Source organism: Conger conger, chromosome 4 (assembly GCF_963514075.1).
Source record: "Conger conger chromosome 4, fConCon1.1, whole genome shotgun sequence".
Lineage (NCBI taxonomy): Eukaryota > Metazoa > Chordata > Actinopteri > Anguilliformes > Congridae > Conger > Conger conger.
Genome location: NC_083763.1, coordinates 68,022,325 through 68,045,008, shown reverse-complemented (window position 1 = coordinate 68,045,008; position 22,684 = coordinate 68,022,325). Strand labels below are relative to the sequence as shown.

The 22,684-nt window shown below is 43.2% G+C and overlaps 1 protein-coding gene across 1 annotated transcript in view; it reads left to right on the top strand.

The window, feature by feature from the left end:
- Positions 1–22,684, top strand: part of LOC133126690 (deleted in malignant brain tumors 1 protein-like) — a 36,245-nt gene that overhangs the window by 5,349 nt on the left and 8,212 nt on the right. The window contains exons 5-9 of the mRNA XM_061239026.1: positions 5,893–5,899; positions 17,761–18,084; positions 18,914–19,227; positions 19,871–19,887; positions 21,472–21,775. Coding sequence (XP_061095010.1) covers positions 5,893–5,899; positions 17,761–18,084; positions 18,914–19,227; positions 19,871–19,887; positions 21,472–21,775 — 966 coding nt within the window. The remainder of the gene's footprint in view (positions 1–5,892; positions 5,900–17,760; positions 18,085–18,913; positions 19,228–19,870; positions 19,888–21,471; positions 21,776–22,684) is intronic.

Here is a 22,684-nt window from a genome sequence, read left to right as displayed (position 1 = left end):
GAAATCTTTGGCTACAGCCAGGATTGAAAGCTCATCTTCTGCACATGTTTTGAAAGGGATGGTGCAGTAGCATTTATTTAACTGGCATCCATCCACCCATCCATCTTCATCCGCATATCCGGAGTCGGGTCCCGGTGGCAGTAGGCTAAGCTGGGTATTCCAGGCGTCCCTCTCCAGTGCATGCTGAAGGTCACAGTCCGACGAAGCCAGTAGATCCACGTCGTCCGCAAAAAGCAGAGACGCGATTCTGAGGTCACCAACCCGAACACTCTCCTCACCTCGGCTGTGCCTTGAGATCCTGTCGATGAATATCACAAACAGGACCAGTGACAAGGGGCAACCTTGGCGGAGTCCCACACCCACTGGAAATATGCTTGACTTTGTCCAAGGATGCGGACACAGCTCTCGCTTTGTTTATACAGGGACTGGAAGGCTCGTAACAACGGCCTCGGTACCCCATACTCCCGCAGTACCCCCCACAGGGTTCCCCAGGGGACACGGTCAAAAGCCTTCTCCAAGTCCACAAAGCACATGTGCACTGGATAGGCAAACTCCCATGATCCCACCAGCAACCCCGCTAAGGTAAAGAGCTGGTCTACTGTTCCACGACCAGAACGGAAGCCACATTGCTCCTCCTGAATCCGAGGTTCGACCGTCGGTCGGAGCCTCCTTTCCAGCACCCTAGAGTAAACTTTCCCGGGGAGGCTGAGGAGTGTGATACCCCGATAATTGGAGCACACCCTCCGGTCCCCCTTCTTGAAAATGGGGACCACCACCCCGGTCTGCCACTCTGCGGGTACTGTCCCTGACCCTGCGACACTGAAGAGGCGTGTCAGCCAAGACAGCCCAACAATGTCCAGAGCCTTCAGCATCTCAGGGCGAATCTCATCCACACCTGGCGACTTGCCACTGAGGAGCATTTTGACTACCTCAGCAACTTCCGCCAGGGATATAGGTGCAGATTGCCCTGAGTCTTTGTGCTCTGCCTCTTCCACAGAGGACATGTTGTTCGGTTTCAGGAGCTCCTCTAAGTGCTCTTTCCACCGCCCGACAACAACCCCAGTCCAGGTCAGCAGTTCTCTTTCCCTGCTGAAAACATCCTGAGACAAGCCCTGCTTTCCATTCAGATGGTTTGCCAGAACTTCCTCGAGGCCAACCGAAAGTCCTTCTTCATAGCCTCCCCGAACTCCTGCCATACCCAGGTTTTTGCTTCAGTGACTGCCGAAGCCGCAGCCCTTCTGGCCACCTGGTACCTGTCTGCTGCTTCAGGGGACCCCCGGGCCAGCCAAGCCCGAAAGGCCTCCTTCTTCAGTTTGACAGCCTCCCTCACCACTGGTGCCCACCAGCGGGTTTTTGGGTTGCCGCCCCGACAGGCACCGATGACCTTCTGGCCACAGCTCCTGCTTGCCGCTTCTGCAATGGAGGCTTTGAACATGGCCCACTCAGACTCCATGTCCTCAACTTGCTTGGGATGCGCGAGAAGTTCCTCCAGAGGTGGGAGTTGAAGACCTTGCGGATGGGGGCCGCATCCAGACGTTCCCAGTTCACCCTCACTACACATTTGGGTTTACCGGGTCTGTCCGGCAGCCTCCCCGGCCACTTGATCCAACTCACCACTAGGTGGTGATCAGTTGACAGCTCTGCTCCTCTCTTCACCCGAGTGTCCAAGACATATCTGATGATACGACCACAATGTCGATCATCGATCTTTGGCCTAAGGTGCTCTGGTACCAAGTACACTTATGAGCTACCCTATGCTCGAACATGGTGTTCCTTATGGACAATCCATGACCAGCACAGAAGTCCAATAACAAGACTCCGCTTGGGTTAAGATCAGGCAATCCATTCCTCCCAGTCACCCCCTTCCAGGTTTCCCCTGTCGTTGCCCACTTGAGTGTTGAAGTCGCCCAGCAGAACCATGGAGTCTCCGGGCGGCACCCTTTCCAGGATGACGCCCAGTGACTCCAAGAAGGCCGGATACTCTGAACTGCCGTTTTGTGCATCAGCACAAATGACTGCCAGAGCTTCCCCCCAGCAAAACGTAGTCGCAGAGAGGTGACCCTCTTGTTCGCCGGGTAGAACTCCAACATAGTGGCGCTCAGCCGGTGGCTTGTGAGTATCCCCACAACTCCAGAAAAGAACAGAGTCCAGCCCCTCTCCAGGAGTTTGGTTCCAGAACCAGTGCTGTGCATGGAGGTGAGCCCAACTATATCTAGTTGGTACCGCTCCGCCTCCCGCACTAGCTCCGGTTCCTTCCCCACTGAACTGGCAGGCTGCCACGAATGAGTATTTATGGGAAACACTGGGATTCTTTATTATTGACCCTTGTGTTGCCTTGATAATACATGACCCATCACTAAATGACCCGTCACTTTGTTTAACAGCAGAGAAAACCCCCTAAATGATTTTTTCAACTTGAAGTTCGTGATGAGGTGGGGTGGCCTGTTGTGTAGTGGTTAAGGTACATGACTGGGACCCGCAAGGTCAGTGGTTCGATCCCTGGTGTAGCCACAATATGATCCGCATAGCCATTGGGCCCTTGAGCAAGACCCTTAACCTTGCTTTGCTCTGGGGAGGATTGTCTCCTGCTTAGTCTCATCAACTGTACATCGCTCTGGATAAGGGAGTCCACCTAATGCCATTAATGTAATGTAATGTAATGATGAGTGACGTTGTTTCTTCATGCAAAAATTCAATTATGCTGCTTTATTTTATGGGATTTAGTGAAAGTGGGTCTTTATTACCCTGAGGAAAAGGAGAGCATACAGAAAATAATTTTAACTGTTCTATAGATTTTTCACATGGCACACCAGACCTCATCTGATTGCACTGCAGTTGGGAAACCCTGTCTTAAAATATGCAAATTTTGATTTCTGAATTCAGACACTAGAACAAGATGGTTGAAGGCCAATATAGTATAAATAGGAAGCCATTTCAGACACAGCCTTTTCAGTTATGTAAATTTGCCCTGTTTCCATGGTGAATTCATTGGACACTGAGGACACTTGGTAAGCTTTAAAGTTTTAAAAACACTACATTTGAATTAATAGTCCAATCAATATTTTTTGTGACCACCCTTCACTTTTAAAACTGAAAAGAAAGAAAGAAAAAGAAAAGAAATCAGCTGGTAGGTTGTTCGATATCAGAGAACTTCCACAGTTCTTCTTCAGACTTTGGTTGTGTCACTTTCATTTAGCTCTTCATGTAATCTCAGACAGCCAGAATCAAGTTATCATCAGAAAATTGGTCTATTGCTTATGTTGGGGTGTTGAGCTCATGTGATCAGACTTACTAGTGTCTACAACATTCATTTGACACATTCACAAAGAAACTGCACACAGTGGTAGGAATCATGCAAACTGATCAGTGTGTCACATGTAAATGGACTCAAGCAAAAGCACTTACCTCAAGATCATTTACTTCCAGATAAGCCAAACGAGGGCATAGGTTATTTTAGGCCTTTTGAAGCTAAAAGTAGACAAAGTTTATTCAAAAGATATGGTATGTTGTTCACATGCCTCACACAGCAGTTCACATAGAAATTCCTTGGTCACTCGATACCAACTAATATATGAATTCTTTAAGATGTTTATATAGCAAGGAGATGTCAAGTATCAATTATAAGATCAGATAGTGGAACACACCTAGTGGGGGCAGAAAAATAAATGCATGAAGCAATCTGACAATGGAATTAGTCAAAAAAATTTAACCTCTCCTTCAGAAGAGTGTTACCTGCACATTCAATCCCCCAGCTGGCTAGCACCAATGAATAATGTAACTTTTCTCAAGAAAACATAAAAAAATATTGAATTAATTTAAATCATTTTAAATCCAATATCTAACTTTCTAGAACACAACTAGATGGACAATCCTGTTCACTAGTCAACTAATAGTTTTGCTTTTATTACAGCAGCAAGTCAAGACTTTTTATATCTTTATATTTTATCCCTCTATCCTGACTAGAACCCTTGTCCCAGCTGAGGAAAAAAGTAGCCCCTAAAGCATGATGCTGCCTCCACCATGCTCTATAGCTCCCAAAGCATGATGCTGCTACCACCAAGTTCTATAGCCCCCAAAGCATGATGCTGTTACCACCATGTTCTACAGCTCCCAAAGCATGATGCTGTTACCACCATGTTCTACAGCCCCCAAAGCATGATGTTGTTACCACCATGTTCTACAGACCCCAAAGCATGATGCTGTTGCCATCATGTTCTACAGCCCCCAAAGCATGATGCTGCCTCCACCATGTTCTACAGCTCCCAAAGCATGATGGTGGCTCAACCATGTTCTACAGCCCCCAGAGCCTCATGCTGCCACCACCATGTTCTCCGCCACCACCATGTTCTCCACCCCCAAAGCATGATGCTGCCAAAAAAATCTACTTTACGTCTAGTGGAACGGCCCGCAGCGATACCAACACACATGGTTAAAATGATGCACTCACTACACACAATTGGTTTATCAGATAATAGCATGATTTAGGTTAGGTGTACTAAAGTAAAAATGTTCCGAATAAAGGGCTCAGCGAGTGTATATAGAGGTCTTTCATTGAAAAAAAAAATTCTGATTACACACCTGATTGAGTGCAAACATTTTTTTAAGGTTGGAAATAAGAGATTTTACCTAGTGCACATTTTTGAAAGTAAAGATTTACATTAGTTGGATAGAATTTGGGAAAACATTTAGATCATCGACTGTATATGAGTTTGTCATCTCTAATATGATAATTACTTTTTGCTGTAATATGAAAGAAGTATGTTCAGCTGTTTGTTTTAACTCTAACTTCCTCTTCTGGTATGGACAGCTGCAAGTAATTTGTTTTCTGTGACCCTTAGTGTTGACAGCTGAAACTGTGAAGGTGAAGGTGTCCCTCCTCATTCCATCAGGCACAGGGGATCAGGAAGTGGAAGCAGCCCTTTATAATGTAGGTCCAACCGCACTCTTCTCACAGCACACCACAGTTTCTTCTGCCTTAAGATTCTAAAATCGTCCTGATAAGAGTTGCAGGGCCGCACATAATCAATATGGTTTGAGTTCATGGATGAACTATAAGTTAACTGATTTTCCCTTGAAGATGAATACATTATTAATTTGTCACCTACAACCTATCATGTAATCCTTTAACCATAAGCAGACTTGTATCCATGTAGAGCAGATTTCCTGTTGATTAATTAATATTGCGACATAAAAAAAAACTATTCTAAAATGCAAATATGAATTAAAGAACACTGGCTTTATGAAATGCATGCTTGCAGTTGTACAAACTAAATTAGCTATAACATTTTGTGTCTTAAATAATTACACGCGACAGTAATGGACGCAAACATTTGAATACATTTAAATTCCAAACTATTTTCTCCCCCTCAGGCCAGTCTTGCTCTCGAAGCTTACTTAAAGGGCAACTTCAGTGCAATCGACTCTTTGAGAATCCGTAAACTTATCAAGCTCTAGGAAACACAATTTAACCATGAGGAACCATGGAGAAAGTGGTACAGACCTGCAAGACACAGAGGTTGAAAGAAAGGTGGTTCAAATAACAGCTTTATGTGTTTTTAAATTTAGTCTCAATTTTACAGTATATAGTACTCAGTTCTTCTCCAGTTCTTCTGCAGAATTTAGCTGTCTCTCTTCTGGTTCTTCGGGTAATTATTAATGAAGTTTTTTTATCTCAAAAGCGATCTATGTTGCTTTATTTAACAAAATACTGTTACATTACATTTGCACTAGGTGTGGAATGTGTGCAGAACCTTAAATATCTGCAGGTTTTTTATGATTTTAAAATTTAATTTTTCATGTTCTTGTTTTTGAAATATTATTTTGCATGCTTAAAATGGATGGTGAGGCAGCTCAGTGGTGCAGTAGATGGCACTGTTGCCTCATCACAAGAAGGTCCAGAGTTTGAATGCTGTGTGGACCAGCTCTGCTGCCACAGGCTGACTTGCTCATTTTGCCAGCTGCATTAATGGCTCTCACTTATCCTGAGTACGAAGCTTCTCCACCCTAGCTCCCCAGTGGTGGAACAACCTCCTCATTCCCATAAGAACTGCTTACTCGCTCTTCCACCGTAGTCTGAAGACGCATCTCTTCACACTGTACCTTGACTCCTCTGCAGGAGTCCGCTACTTTGTTATCACATGTTTTTCACCTGTCTATCTAATCCCGTTGTACTTTATACCTTAATTTAGGTCTTTAGAATTTGTATTTGTCTCTGTATAGTAATTCCTCAAGTTGTAGTTTTAGTCTTGATAGAGCAGTTACAGACTGCTTTTCTGTCTTGTGTACTGGACATACTGTATGTTTATGGCCTTACAACCAATCATATATGAACTGTACCTTATCTGATGTGTTTGGGTGTTTGTTGTATGACCTTGTTATGCACTGTTTTGTACGTCACTTTGGACAAAAGCATCTGCTAAATAAAATGTAATGTCATGTAATGGAGTTTGTGTCCTCTCCATATCCATTTCCTCTGGTTACTCCAGTTTCCTGCCACAGTCCAAATGTAATGGTTATTAAAATGACGTCATTCTGAATGCACTGAATGGTGAAATATATTGTAACGGCCTGGGGTTCTGTACCTGGGCTGGATAGGACCGGGTAGTCTGTGGCTACCCGGTCGTGTTTAAAGTTTTTGTTAGAGGGTGTCTTGGAGCCAGCGCTCGCCACAATATGTTAAAAACATACACTAGATGTGCACTGAGTATTAAAAGACAAAATACTTTAAAAATGCTATGCACTGGGTATAAAAGGAGAAGTTAAAATTGCTGAGATAAAATGCTGTAATTCATTGCAATGAAAGGTTAAATACATGGTAATTCATGCAAGGTTAAAAATGTGGTAATTCATTGCTTTGTAAAAAGGATTGAGTTAAAAAGTGCATTCTGATCTGCTGATCAGGTTATTGTAATCCATTGCTCTGGCCTTCGCCTACCAGGTAAAAGAGGTTGAAAAGATATAGCCTATGCGTTTACAGTGCACAGTCTAATTAGAATTTACATTCCATAAAGTTTTGGGAAAATGCATTTGAAGTTCCGTTTCGCAGTGTTTCCTTATTTCGTCAAGTTTAGTTACCAGTCTGCAATCTGTTGTCGATCGCTAATGCCTCGTTCAGACCTGTCGGGAAACTTCCTTACAGGCCTAACGCCGAGCCTGCAGCTGCAGGTGCCAACCCTCCGGTTGCTAGCCCGGAGGCTAGCCCAGCCCCGTCTCCTGAGCCCAGCCATTCGCCATCCCCAGAAGTCGGGAGGCCCCGACAGCAGCGACGAGTCCCAGGCCATCTGAGGGACTTTGTGGGACGACTGTGGGCGGCGAGGTTGTCAGGGGACATAAACCCCTTTGGTGGGGGCCATGTAACGGCCTGGGGTTCTGTACCTGGGCTGGATAGGACCCGGTAGTCTGTGGCTACCCGGTCGTGTTTAAAGTTTTTGTTAGAGGGTGTGTCTTGGGGCGGTTTTCAAACAGGTCGTCTGATCTGCTATAAAAACAATTGTCGCCCGACCAGTTTGGTCAGTCTGCGAATGTTTGCTGTGAAGAGCATTACAATAAATACATTTAATAAAACGAAGCTGCCAAGCGATTCGAAAACACCACTATCTCTGCCTCAGTCTTTGGAGCCAGCGCTCGCCACAATATGTTAAAAACATACACTAGATGTGCACTGAGTATTAAAAGACAAAATACTTTAAAAATGCTATGCACTGGGTATAAAAGGAGAAGTTAAAATTGCTGAGATAAAATGCTGTAATTCATTGCAATGAAAGGTTAAATACATGGTAATTCATGCAAGGTTAAAAATGTGGTAATTCATTGCTTTGTAAAAAGGATTGAGTTAAAAAGTGCATTCTGATCTGCTGATCAGGTTATTGTAATCCATTGCTCTGGCCTTCGCCTACCAGGTAAACAAGGTTAAAAAGATGGAGGTTGTCCTGGGTGTATATGTGCCTCTCACCCAACATGTGCTGGGGCAAGCTCATGTACCCCCGCAACCCTGACCAGGAATAAGCTTGTTGGGTAATGGATGGATGAAAAATGGACCTTTATTAAATGGTCTGCTTAACTGATATGTTACATTGTACCGGCTTGTGATGAATATGAACAGTTTCATCACAAAATCACATATCTTGGGGTAACTCTTGATAACTGCCTCACTCTGGCTCCACAAGTATCCTCCACTGCCAGAACCTGCAGGTTCTTTCTGTACAATATACGCCGTATCCGTCATCTCCTGATGGAGAAAGCCACCCAGCTCCTAGCCCAGGCGCTCGTCATTTCCCACCTGGATTACTGCAAGTTCCTCCTAGCCGGTCTCCCAGCGTGTGCTATCAAGCCCCTCCAGCTGGTCCAGAATGCTGCAGCCCGCCTGATCACCAGTCAGCCCAGGTCGGCTCATGTCACCCCGCTTCTCATTGGCCTCCACTGACTTCCTATTGCCGCACGCATCCGATTCAAGGCCCTAGTGTTGGCATTTCAGGCTGCTAAGGGGACCGCCCCCCAGCCTTACATACAATCCTTGATCACTCCCCAGATAGACCACTCCAGTCTGCCAGCTCTGGTCGCCTTATGGTTCCCTCTCTACGTGCACCTGGCGGTCGAGCTGCACGTTCACGACTTGCCTACCACTGTCAGGACAGCAGAATCCCTCCCCCTATTTCGATGCAGACTAAAAACACACCTTTTCAAACTCTACCTTAGTCCTCCCTCCTGATTTCCCCCGCCCCCTTTCTGATATCCCTATCCCTCTTGTCTGGCACCAACAATCATTCAACGGTCAAAGTCACTTACGGGTGTACAGGTGTTCCTAATAAAGTGAGTGTATACAACAATGATATCCCACAGTCACTTGAAGGAAGTAAATGTGACGTTCCTGTCAGTGAGGGCGGGGCTAAGTAGGAGGCTAAGTAAGACTGTGCTCCACACTGGCGCTGGGTAACAGAGCTCAGGATGGACTCCTCTACTGCAGTCTTTGGGCTCCTGCTCCTCCTCAGACTCTGTGAAAGACAGCTGAATGCAGACACCTGTCTGTGTCACTGATCTTGAACAGCATTTTGAAATGAATTTATATTACAATCATCCACAGTGACATATGGTAGTGGAGAACATCAGTTTGCAGTTAAAATGTATGATGAAATGTACAAAATGTATTTGCATTTTGAAATATATTTGGAATGCTATTTAGAAATATATTTGATAAATGTATTGAAAATATATTTATCATATATATCACATACATTGGGTATATATTTCTAAACATAGACTCAGTGAGTACTTTATTCGGTATTTATTACTTCTTTAGACTGCCATAGCCTATCCACTTTAACAAGATGTTTCTATCTGCAGAACTGCTCCTCACTGTATTTTTTTAATTAATTTTTTGCGCCATTATTGCAAACTCTAGGAGATAGTGTGTGTGAAAAATCCCAGGAGCTCAGCGGTTTCTGAGATATTATGAGAGACTTCATCTGCTCATCTTGCAATCTTGTCTGATTGTGCATTAAGCCATATCACATAAAAACAAACTGACATCTAATCCCCCTCAAGGAATCCAGTTTAACCACTTAAATCACATGGCCAGAATGGGCTTATTTGCATTCAATCATGGTGAAATGTTCAATTAATCTGGTCACAGGATAGGTTCTATTTGTATCAATATACTATAAATATTTTTAATTACTGTTTTAGTGACAACGGTTATTTTGTTGGGGTGAGGTGACAGAACAAGCGTGATTTGGTATTCTTTTCACAGCAAGGGTCCAGACAACCAAATATTGTAATTTCATTGCAAATGCGGAGAAATATAAATATGACAAACAAAAAAATCTGGGTGAAAATCAGTTTCATCCAAACTGTCCTTTTTGAAAAATCTGGGAATTTTTCCTGGGTAATCAGTTAAAATGGTGAGCCTTAATTACAGAATATATGAAATGGCATTTTTACACATTTTCACACGCATTAGAAACATATTAAAATGTATGTAAAATGTATTTTGCTCCATATGGGGTAAGCATGACTGACTGTCATCAGAAAACAATAAGTGGCTTATCCACCCTTGTCCTTTACATAACCTCTTCAATGTCTATTGCCACATTCCTGCTTTAACGTCATTCCTGCCTAACTGTAAATTGTATGTTTATGTTAATATTCATATTTGTTAACTTTAAGCCAGTTTTATTATCAATGTCTAGGGGCTTCTTTGGTTATTCTTGATTGTATTGCTGAGTTTGTGGCTAGCTCTTGTGATTTTCCTGATGTGGATATGCTTTGTGTAAATAACATGCACTGTAGTGGGCGTGCCAGTCTTTTTCTCGGTCATTGCTTTTCCACAACAGACTTCAGCAGCTCACCTTGCCAATCTTGTCTGCCTGTGCATTAAGCAATATCAGATAACCACAAACTGACATCTAGTCCCCTCTTCCCAATGGCCAAGCCAATCAGTAGTGTGGTCCTGGCTTCCCATGATCACGCTGCAGTGTCAGGTCATAGTGAAGTGTAGCTGATCTCCCTCGTGAACTGGAGCTGCTGACCAAGGTCCCTCTCCACACTCCACTCCATGTTTGGTGTTGGGAATGTTCTTCTGGTGAGATTCTGGGCCTCGTCTCCTTGCCTGACAAAGATGGTATGTTTCCATGCCTGGTCTAGGCACACACCATTCGCCTGCTGCCTTTGTCCAGGTAACAGCTGAACCAGGGAGCCCTAAGTAAGGTTACTCCATCTGGTGAGTGAAACTAATATCCCAGACCATGACCCTATTACTATTATATGAAATCATACTTGGATCCATGGACAGTTGGCTTTTCAGCAGCTTCTGATTTCTGAATTCCTCAGTGCAAGCATAAGTCTGTTATTGCCACTTGAAAACATGAGAACTAGAGTTGTGCCAATGAGAGTCAATGAAGCCATTGTGAGGCTGAGAAATAACAAAAGAAACAATAGGCTTGTTTCACAGCCATTGTAATCACTATGGCTGCTGCCAATTACCTCCTCATGGGCCGAGTGTCAGGCCTAAAAGGGGGAGAGAGACATTTGGATGGGGCCTGAGATGAAAATATGTTTAAGGTTTCTGGCTAGTTTTCATTTGTGTACGTTTTGCCTCCCTTTTCCCAATCTGTTTGATGGATTTTTGTTAATTGTAAGCCAACTCTTATTTTGAGATTGAGTGTGTGTGGCCTCCACAGCCCGGCATCACAAATTGATGACCAAGGAATTCTCACTATAATGAAGATGGACCCCAAAACACCTGCCTGTCAGATCAGAAACACTCTTCAAGATTCAGGTGTAGATTTCTCAGTGAATACTCTTTCCAGAAGACTTCACAAAGAGCTCTACAGATGTAAACCACTAGTTAGCTGCAAAACAGGATAGCCAGGTTACAGTTGGCTAAATAGCTCCTAAAAGAGGCAGCAGAGTTCTGGAAAAATGTCCTCTGGACAGATGAGACCAGGATTGAATCTGAGTGGTGGCAGGAGCCTGGCAGGATATTGTTGTTGTTGTAAACTCTGACCCGTGACTATTATGGAACAGATAAATAATAAATAATTGGCATTAAATTGGAGGCAAAGTTATAAAAGTATAGGAGAGATGACAGATGTGTTCACTGTCCTGTGCCAATTCCCAAACACCTGAACATGTTTTGGAGTTGGACAGGAACAGCATGTGGAGTTCTGGCTCCAGTGAGTTGCACAAACTCAGAAGGTGTCTGAGCAGTCAGAACCATTTTTATACGGTCTATGGTTGGAATGAATTTGTGAGGCTCACAAAAGAAATTGGCTTGGTTGTTGAAGATGCACTCTCAGAAGTACACGAAGCACCAAATCTCCCAATAATGCAATACATGTGAATGTAATGTAAAGAGGTCAGCAATAGCAACAAAGGTCTAAGCTATGATTTGTACACCCTATTTGTAGCAAACTTTGTATGTTTTATGGAATTTATATTCAACTCCAATTAAGCAATAATTAAATCAGGATTACACAAATTAAACATGACCCATTTTCATGTTTAATCCAGTCAGATTCAATTCAGATCCTACCAAAAAAAAGTGACATCTGAAAACTTTGATGAATCCAACATTATTTCTGAAGGTTTTATGGTCAATTACACTTCGCTAATGTTTGATAAATGAGGCCCATTGGACGGTGCTTCATCCCACAGAAAGGCAATGATCCAAACATAACATGCACCAGTGCTCTCATTCTTCTTAACAATGTTCCAATAGTTTAAAATACAGATCTAAATACCCTCAAATTAAAGGTGACAGTCTATAACTATAACAGCGGTACTCAACTCCACGTCCTGGAGGCCACAGTTTCAGCAGGCATTTGCTCTGACCATGCGCTACACCACCTGATTTCACTAATTATTTTACCTGCTTGATTCATACAAGCTATTGAGTGAAATCAGGTGGTATAGTGCACGGAGACACTGGCTCCGGGTCTAAAAATCCTGTGACAAAGGCTGCAACCTGGCTCCATGTACTTTGTCCTTTGTCCATTGATTTACTGGATTGTATAAGAGTCCATGACAGTCAATAAACAGAAGGTTGCCTTAATGCAACTTAAGGCAGACAACCGCCATCAGACTCCACAGAAGAGATGGTAGCTATTTTCCTTACATGCTCATTTCAGTTGTCAGGTCAGACGTTAATAAAGAACATCTCAAGACCTGAAATTTCAATGCGTCAATTTAACATCTTATTTTATTCCTCTAAAGACATACAGTTTTGCACTGTTAACACTGCATTTTTGCCATGTTATCAGGAAAAATTATAACGCATCAGAAATTGATGTCTCAAGATTTCTACAAGTGAAAATTTGACATCTTGACAGTTTCATTTACAGCATCTAAAGAGATGAAGTTTTGCCGTGTTAACACACCATGTTAAAAATGATGACGACTAGATATATTTTGTAAGCTGGTTTGGCACCGTTGGCTTTCCATATTGCACCACTTTGTGAAAGGATATTTTTTTTAAAGGGAAATGGAAAATGGACAGACATTTGTTCGACATACATGGCAAAAGGTACACAATGACAAAATCTAAAATCGAATCATCTTCCAGGAATTTTATGGAATATGTCAAACTTGGGTCTTGAACCCGGGTGTCCGGTGTGATAGTCTGAGAACAATCCTCTGAACCACCAAGGAACTGAAGGTGACTCAATTGTGAAGCAACAGCAGGTTAAGTTAAAATGTATTCCACAAAAAGTCAAAGTTCCAGAAACTGTACAAAAATCCAAAAGCAAAAGTTCAGTCCTTAAATCCACAAAAAGGCAAAAAACATCTGACAGTCCAGACATCCAAAGGGTAATCCAAATAATCAGGGTACAGAGATTAGTTACGTTGGCAAAAAGATCAATCCAGGTAAGGCAAACAAATCCACAGGGCAATCCAAGTATCACAGAGTTACAACAGTCCAGGGTCAAAGAGCAGGTGAGGCAATCCGAGTTTAAGTTTACAGCGGTTCAGGCCAAAGTTACTCACACAGCATTCAGTGAAGACTCAAAGACAGAGTGAAAAGACCAGGCTTAAATACTGTGAGACAATTGGCTAAAGAACTCACATTACCAGATAACAGAGAGCAGGTGGGTCTGTTAACAAGAGGCATAATTAGGCAGTAAAACTCGGTAAAGACAAAATCAGATTTAGTGACATCTAGTGGTCAACAACAAAAGTTCAACATTGTGACAATATATACTTTAAAACATGTTTGTATGGTTAAAATTGACAAAATTGAGGAAAAAGTGAATTTTGACTTCAGCTTGTCCATAACTGGCCAAACCTCGCAACAATGGTGGCATAGTTCTCAGGTTGGTTGCAAGAGCACTGAATGTCTGTGTCAAGACGTCTCATGGTGCTGGTGGCTTGGCAACCAGGAGGCTTGAGCAAAGGGGTAAAAAAAGAGAACCAGAGAGATCCAGTTCTCTCATATGTGTTTGCCACCTAGTGGCAATGTCACCAACAGAACAATCCTGTCATATTCAAATGTACCACTGCCCAGTGCAATCCAAATCTCAAAAAATCACAACTTATATGAATACACATCAGCAGTCAAAAGTTTGGATTAATATTTTATTTCCACTGTTTGTAATCAAGCAATTCATATGTGGCCAAAGTGCAGATTCTCATATATTTTTATATATTTTGGTTGCACCATGTAGTAATTACAGCACTTTTTATACACTTTTTATAGCCCCCCATTTCAATGTTTTAAACTATTTAACATAATGTCAAATAAAATAGTCATGTTATGTATTTGGTTGCATATCCATTGCACAGCATGACTTCCTGATGTCTGTGACCTATCAACATCACCAGAGTCTGGATAGCTTATTCTGAGGTTGTTCTACAAGTGATACTATAATTCTTTGCATTTGAATGGATCTCTATGGGAACAAGATTCGGCTGTAAATTATGCTGATACAGTACAGAACACATTTGTGGGCAAAATGGCTTTATTTCATGAAGGGTCCAAGAATTATGTCTTCATGGAAGAATTGTGGCCAAAAACCATACCTCCAACATGAAAACAAGGCCAAGCGACTCAACTATGCACGAAAACACAGGAACTGGTGTGAAGAAAAATGGCAGCAGGATCTCTGGACTGATGAGTCGGCTGTAACAAAAGGCAGTTTGTTTGCCAAAGGGCTGGAGAGTGGTACAAGAATGAGTGTGTACAGGCAACAGTGAAGCATGGCAGTTCCTTGCAAGTTTGGGGCTGCATTTCTGCAAATGAAGTTGGGGATTTGGTCAGAATGAATGGTCTCCTCAATGCTGAGAAGTACAGGCAGATACTTATCCATCATGCAATACCATCAGGGAGGCATCTGATTGGCCCCAAATTTATTCTGCAGCAGGACAACGACCCCAGGCATACAGCCAATGTCATTAAGAACTATCTTCAGCGTAAAGAAGAACAAGGAGTCCTGGAAGTGATGGCATGGCCCCACAGAGCCCTGATCCCAACATCATCGATTCAGTCTGGGATTACATGAAGAGACAAAAGCATTTGAGGCTGCATAAATCCACAGAAGAACTGTGGCTAGTTCTCAAAGATGTTTGGAACACCCTGACTGCCAAGTTACTTCAAAAACTGTGTGCAAGTATACCTAGATGAATTGATGCTGTTTTGAAGGCAAAGGGTGATCTAAATCAAATCAATATTTAGTGTGATTTTTCTTCTGTTCATTCACTTCTTCTGTTCATGCGTTTTGTTAATTCATATAAATAAACTATTAACATTTCGATTTTTGAAAGCATTCTTATTTTACAGCATTCTCACACCTGCCTAAAACTTTTGCAGAGTACTTACTTGCACACCTGCTTCTTTACACACTGCACCCTATGGCTAAGCACCCACCGAACACCATCAGAGGCCCCGCAGACCCCTCCTTTAACATGAGATCTCTATTTTCTCCTCTCTCCTCAATGCACCGCCTCCTCCACCTTAGTCCTCCTTCGCTGCTGATGACTTTGCTGATTTTGTCAATGAGAAGGTCACAGACATCCGCAGATCCTTTACAACCACCGCCCCCCTCTCTGTGCCCTTCCCCCCCTCTAGGCCCATCCTTTCCTTTTCTACTTTCTCCCCCTTTACAGACTGATGTCTCTCAACTCCTGCTCTCCCACCACCCTACAACCTGTGCCCTTGACCCTATCCCCTCTTCTCCAGACTATCATACCTGACATTTGTCAACTCCTCCCTGACTTCTGGCTGTTTTCCAGCATCCTCCAAGAGGGCCCACATCACTCAGCTGCTAAAAAAAGCCTACTCTGGATCCTTCCATCATCCAGAACTACCACCCGGTATCTCTTCTTCCTTTTCTTTCTAAAACCATAAAACAAGCCGCTTCTACTCAACTTTCTTCTTTCTTTTCTAACAACAACCTGCTAGCCCATCAGTCTGGCTTCAGATCGGGCCACTCGAAAGAGACCGCGCTCCTCTCCGTCAGTGAATCACTCCATGCCGCACGAGCAGCCTCCCTCTCCTCTGTCCTCATTCTTCTAGATCTCTCTGCTGCCTTCGACACTGTGGATCACTCCATCCTCCTGTCCGCCCTGTCAACAACGGGCATCTGTGGCACAGCCCTGGACTGGATTGAGTCCTACCTCTCTGATCGCTCCTTCCAGGTTGCCTGAGCTGGTACGGTATCGACACTTCGGCCCCTTGCCACAGGAGTTCCCCAGGGCTCAGTCCTAGGCCCGTTCCATTGGCCCTGTGATCACTGCACATGGGCTATCCTACCACTGCTATGCAGACGATACCCAACTCTTCATCTCATTCCCACCATCTGATACACAGGTTTCAGCCTGTATCTCTGCTTGCCTGAATGACAAACAGAGCTGGATGGACAACCACCATCTAAAGCTCAACCCAGGCAAGACTGAAATGATACTCATCCCTGCTAATACCTCTCCTCATCTGGATCTCTCCATTTCCCTCGGGGATACCACACTCACGCCATCACCCAGTGCAAGAAACCTCGGCGTGGTGATGGACAGCAGACTGTCCCTTTCCGATAACATTGTGGCGGTGACCCGGTCTTGCAGGTTCTTCCTATACAACGTACGGAGAATCCGCCCCTTTCTCACCCCCTACTCGACCCAGCTCCTGGTCCAAGCGATGGTTCTGTCCCGCCTGGACTACTGCAATTCCCTCTTGGCTGGCCTCCCAGCGTCCGCCATCAGACCCCTCCAACTTATCCAGAATGCAGCAACTCGTCTGGTCTTCAACCTTCCCAAATACTCACACGTCACCCCCCTACTTACTTCCCTCCACTGGCTGCCTGTCATGGCTCGCATCAAATTCAAAACATTGGTGCTAGCCTTCCAAGCAGTTAAGGGGTCTTCCCCAGCTTACGTCCAAAAAATCATCTGACCCTACACCCCTGCCAGAGCTCTTCGTTCAGCCTCCACAGGCCGCTTGGCACCTGCCCCTCTCCGAATCTCCACCTCACGCTCAAGACTGTCTGTTCTGGCTCCACGGTGGTGGAATGAATTCCCCGTTAAGGTCAGAACTGTAGAATCTCTCCCCACCTTCAAGCGCAAACTGAATCTCTCCACACCTCTTCAAGCAGCACCTCTCCCCGTTCCTCCCTACCTCCCTGTGAACCTTAATTGTTGTCTTTCTGTGATTTACTTTGTGTATCTGTATTTTTGGTTGGCTAGGTAAGCAGTGTTTGGATAGTTTTGGTCTCTTTTGCTTTGTTGTGTGTTTGTTTATTTGTTGGCAAAAAAAAAAAAAAAAAGAAAGAAAAATTTCAATAGGCACTGGTCCTTATCTTTGTTGTACAGTTGAAATTGTACTTCCCTCTAAGGTCTTTCAGCGCACTTATCCCTGGTTATGGGTATGCACTTTGTTGTATGTCGCTCTGGATAAAGCGTCCGCCAAATGCCATTAATGTAATGAAATGTAATGAGATCGCAATTGCACATCGCCTGAAGGCGCTACCAGGGAAAGTTGGGACTGGTACAGTCCAGATTTCATCTGAGGAAATTAGGCTCATCCTATGCACCACAGCGTGAGGCCTTATCCGAATAAGCCAGCCAGCAGTCTCCAAGCAGTCTTGATAACCACACAAGAATGTGAATCCATTATGCACAAGATAACAACACAATTGCTGCTCACTTGCTGATGGTAGAATACTTTGCAACTGTAACTAACATTATCAAGCTAGCTACAGGCATTTTAATTTTCTGGCTTGTGCAACACTCATAGGCAATAAATCACAGAACTCATTGGTCTTCCCTGTTTCTTGTAGCCAGCGCCCGGACCCCGATCCGACTGGTGAATGGTGATAATGAGTGCTCTGGCAGAGTGGAGGTCTACCATGTTGGCCTGTGGGGAACGGTGTGTGATTACTTCTGGATCCTGAACGACGCTGAGGTGGTGTGTAGACAGGCTGGCTGTGGCAGAGCTCTGGCTGCTCTCAGCAGTGCCCACTTTGGAGCGGGCAGTGGGCCCATCTGGTTGGGTGATGTGAGGTGTTCTGGAAACGAATCCTCCCTGACTCAGTGCCAGCACCATGGATTTGGGTCTAACTTCTGTACTCACTATGCAGATGTTGGTGTGATTTGCTCAGGTAGGAGATCTTCTCTTTACTATGCCTAAACTAGCAGGCTGCCACTATTTAGTTAATTAATGGAAAACCCTAAGATTTGTTTGTTATTTTAAAAAATATTTTTTTAAAGTTATTTTTCCCTTGGCAGACCAGAACACAACTGATGGCACACAAGTTGGGAAACCCTGTCCTAAAATCCCAGGAAACTTTTATTTCTGAATTCAGACACTAGATCAAGATGGTTGAAGGCGAATATAGTATAAACAGGAAGCCATTTCAGACAGCCTTTTCACTTATGTAATTGTCCATGAGGCTAGACCAGTCAAACCTGTTAATCATCAACATGACTGGAGAGAGTCGGTCATGATGACATCATTCATTTCCAATCCAGCCTTTATTCTGAATACCATAGCAAAACCAGAGAAATGAATGAATAACCAAAGTGAAATACAGGTGAAAACTGCTAAAAGTGACATCTTATTTAATTCTGTTTCATTTGCGTACAGTTAGGCAACTAAGCTAAGTTTTTCATTAATTTACGTATGAGTCTACATGTTGTCGTATTGTCTCCCCCTTTCTCTGAGAATGAATAAATATAGACGAAGAAACCTTTGCTTCAGAAAAAATGTGAAACCACAGGATTTACTACCGTCAGGGCCAGGGAGTCATTAACATGCAAATTCATCAAACAGTACGGGGAATTGACTCCGAATGGACACCACATTGTCCGGTCAGGACCATAAACCAGATCCACAGCCTTAAGTGCCTAAACTGAATGAACCGTCCAGCAGCTAAAGAAAGTATTTTTAATAATTGCCCAAGTATATCAATCTTTTTATGACAGTTAAAAATGTGTTTCATATAGCGATCAGATTGGTGAATGGAAGTGATCAATGCTCTGGCAGAGTGGAGATCTACCATGTTGGCCAGTGGGGAACGGTGTGTGACAGCTCCTGGAACATGAACAACGCTGAGGTGGTGTGCAGACAGGCTGGCTGTGGCAGAGCTCTGGATGCTCTCAGCAGTGCCCACTTTGGACAGGGCAGCGGGCCCATCTGGTTGGGTAATGTGAGCTGTTCTGGAAACGAATCCTCCCTGACACAGTGCCAGCACCCTGGATTTGGGTCTTATAACTGTAGTCACCATGAAGATGCTGGTGTGAATTGCTCAGGTAGGAAATCTTCTCTTTAAATTGCCTTAAAGTGTCAGTTACAAAGATGCACAAGTGAACATGCCCAGTGTTAACCTGAACTGCAGTTGACATGTTTATATTAATGTTCCTATTTATTTACTGTAAGCCAGTCTCATTATCAAAGGTTAGCTGTATCTTTGACAGGAAGCAGTATTAATGATCCACTATCCTGTAAAATATTTGGCTACAGTCAATATTGAAAGCTTAAGCTCATCTTGTATGCACATTTAGGAAGGGATGGTGCAATAGCATCCTCCACCTTCATCAAAAGTGCTGTTTTGCCATTCCTTTCTTGGTCCATACATCTTAGTCCATCACTTTTTCCAATCTTGCCTTTAATGTAATAATTTAGGGATTAAGGCATATAAATGCATATACAAATAGATGAAAACAAACTGACAATAGTTTTTTAATGATATCTTCATGGTAGTCAAGCCCGGGTAGTAGCTGTTAGGATGGGGTTGAGCGGAGAGCCAGTAGCGACTAAAGGGGAAACCCTTTTTAAGCGAGCACACAAACGTGTTCGAAACTAAACTTCAATATAAACAAAGGCGATAACCCCTACTCCCAGAACAGAGGGAGGAACAAAAACTAACCCGAAGGCGAATTAGAACGATAACAGAAATTAAGCCCAAAACGGCTGAGAAAATAAAACAACCCTCCGAAACAGGGGGGAACTCAAACCCAAATTTGTGCTTGAAACACAGCACTGACGGTAGCAGATCGGGACCGACGAAAAAAGAAAATACAACCTAGCGTAAAAGTGCTAGGCACGAGAAAATAAAACCCTCGAGGCGCAGCTCGGAAAGCAAATCAAACCAAAATACAATTACCGGGGACAACGTCCCTCTACCCCCGACTCACACGAGTCCCAAAATAAAAGAAAATACAAGACCTTACAGGAAGGCGCCAGTGAACAACAGAAGAATACTGAACGCCTTCCTTACCCGTTTTGTTTGATTGAAACCACCAGCACAGTACCTGACTCAAAAACTGTCAGAGTCTACCTTGTACTTTACCGGCTTGGCGCAAGAGCGAACAGTTGGCACACAAGCACTGAAGGATTGTGAGTACTGGGCTTAAATATGCTCCCGGGAGGTAATTCCCCTAACGCCAATGAGGAACAGGTGCAAACAATGATCCTCGGCCCTCTGCTGGTAACAGCGGGTATTACCTCTCACATGACAGGAGCTGTAGGTGCCAACTTTTGTCTCGCGTTTTCTGTGGACCAGCGTTGCCGAACACAAAAGGCTAATACATAATGAGAAATCCTCGTGGAAATGGTAAAAAAAAAAAAGCTTGACTAATGTTTCAGGTATAGCCTTCTTGGAATGTCACTGTCAGCCTATTGATAGAATAAACTATGATCTTGTAGACACTTTAATTGATTTAATATATTGAAGGCTATTTTGGAATCATCTCACTGCCTACCTCAAATGCAATTTTGACTGACATGCACATTTTGCTGGTAGCATAACCCGCACATTGCTACCTTTTGAACATTTAAAACTTATTTCACATGGGAAACTTGGATTCAATTATGTAAAGTGCAATACGGCTGATTTTGAACTGACAAACCCATTTAAATCCATCAAAATGAGAAAAAGAGACAGGCCATATGACTGGGAAATTCTGAGGACATGAAATGGTTTCAATCCAGCCTTCGTTCTTCATGTCATCCAGAAAACAGAAGAATTCATGAATATCCAAAGTGAAATACAGGTGAAACCCACAAGAGGTGACATCTCGTTTACTTCTCTGTTTGTGCTGAGGATAAATACTAAAACAACATTTTATTTAACTAGATTCCTAATGAAGCTCATTACATATTGAGCTATATGGCTCGCCGTTGTAGTATATATGTCATACTGGCTGCATGAACATAGCAGGCTTAAACTAGTTGCTGTGATCCCTCTGGTGAATAATATCAACACAATACTTTTAATCCTTGTAGTCTACATACTCTAATGTTGCAACTTACCTCGAGATGTTATGTCTGTCCCCAAAAACTTAACACAGGTCAATGCTTTCGAAACTATGGTATAATTATGCTCCAGATAACAATACAATTTCTGCTCACTTGCTGATGTTAGCATACAAGTATATCTGTATGGTAACATTTTCAAGCAAGCTACAGGTGCTTAAATTTGATGGCTTGTTTTGCAATCATCGGAAATAAATCACAGGACTTCCCTGTTTGTTGTAGTAAATCTCCAGACCCAGATCAGACTGGTAAATGGAGAAAACAAGTGCTCTGGCAGAGTGGAGATCTACCATGTTGGCCTGTGGGGAATGGTGTGTGATTACTCCTGGAACATGAACGACGCTGAGGTGGTGTGTAGACAGGCTGGCTGTGGCAGAGCTCTGGCTGTTCTCAGCAGTGCCCACTTTGGACAGGGCAGTGGGCCCATCTGGTTGGGTCCTGTGAGGTGTTCTGGAAACGAATCCTCCCTGACACAGTGCCAGCACCCTGGGTTTGGGTCTAACTTCTGTTCTCACTCTACAGATGTTGGTGTGATTTGCTCAGGTAGGAGATCCTCTCATTAATATGCCTTAAAATGACTCATAAAAAGATGACCAATTGAACATACTGAGTGTTAAGCTTAACTGCAATTGAAAAGTTTATGCTGCTGCTGTTCCTATTCATTAACTGTGAGCCAGTTTTTTAATCGAAGGTGGGTGGTATCTTTGGCAAGAGGCAATATTAATAATCATCCATCCTGTAAAACCTTTGGCTACAGCCAGTATTGAAAGCTTGCTCTCATCTGCTGCACATGTTTAGAAAGGGATGGTGCAGTAGCGTTCATTGAACTGGCAGGCTGCCACAGTTTAGTTCATTCATGGGAAACACTGGGATTTGTTATTATCAACCCTTGCCTTGTCATAAGGCTCAAACATGAGCCATCACTATGTTCAACAGCAGAGAAAACCCCCTAAATTATCTTTTTTAAACTTGACATTTGATGACAAAGTAGAAAATCAATGAAGCTGCTTTATTTTAGGGGTTTAGTGAAGACGGGTACTTTTTGACCCTTCGGACATGGGGAGTAGACAGAATTTTAAGACTACACAAGGGTTAAAAAAAATCATTTGAACTGTTACATTTATAAAAAGAGATTTTTCACATGGCATACCAGACCTCACCTGACGGCACAACAGTCGGAAAACCCTGTCCTAAAATCCCTGCAAATTTTGATTTCTGAATTCAGACACTCGATCAAGATGGTTGAAGGCCAATATAGTATAAATAGGAAGACATTTCAGATTTTGACCTGGCAAACCCATTTAACATCAACATGACTGGAGAGAGTCGGTCATGATGACACCATTAATTTCTGATCCAGCCTTTATTCTGAATACCACAACAAAACCAGAGAAATTAATGAATAACCAAAGTAAAAAAATGGGAGAAAACTGCTAGAAGTGACACCTTATT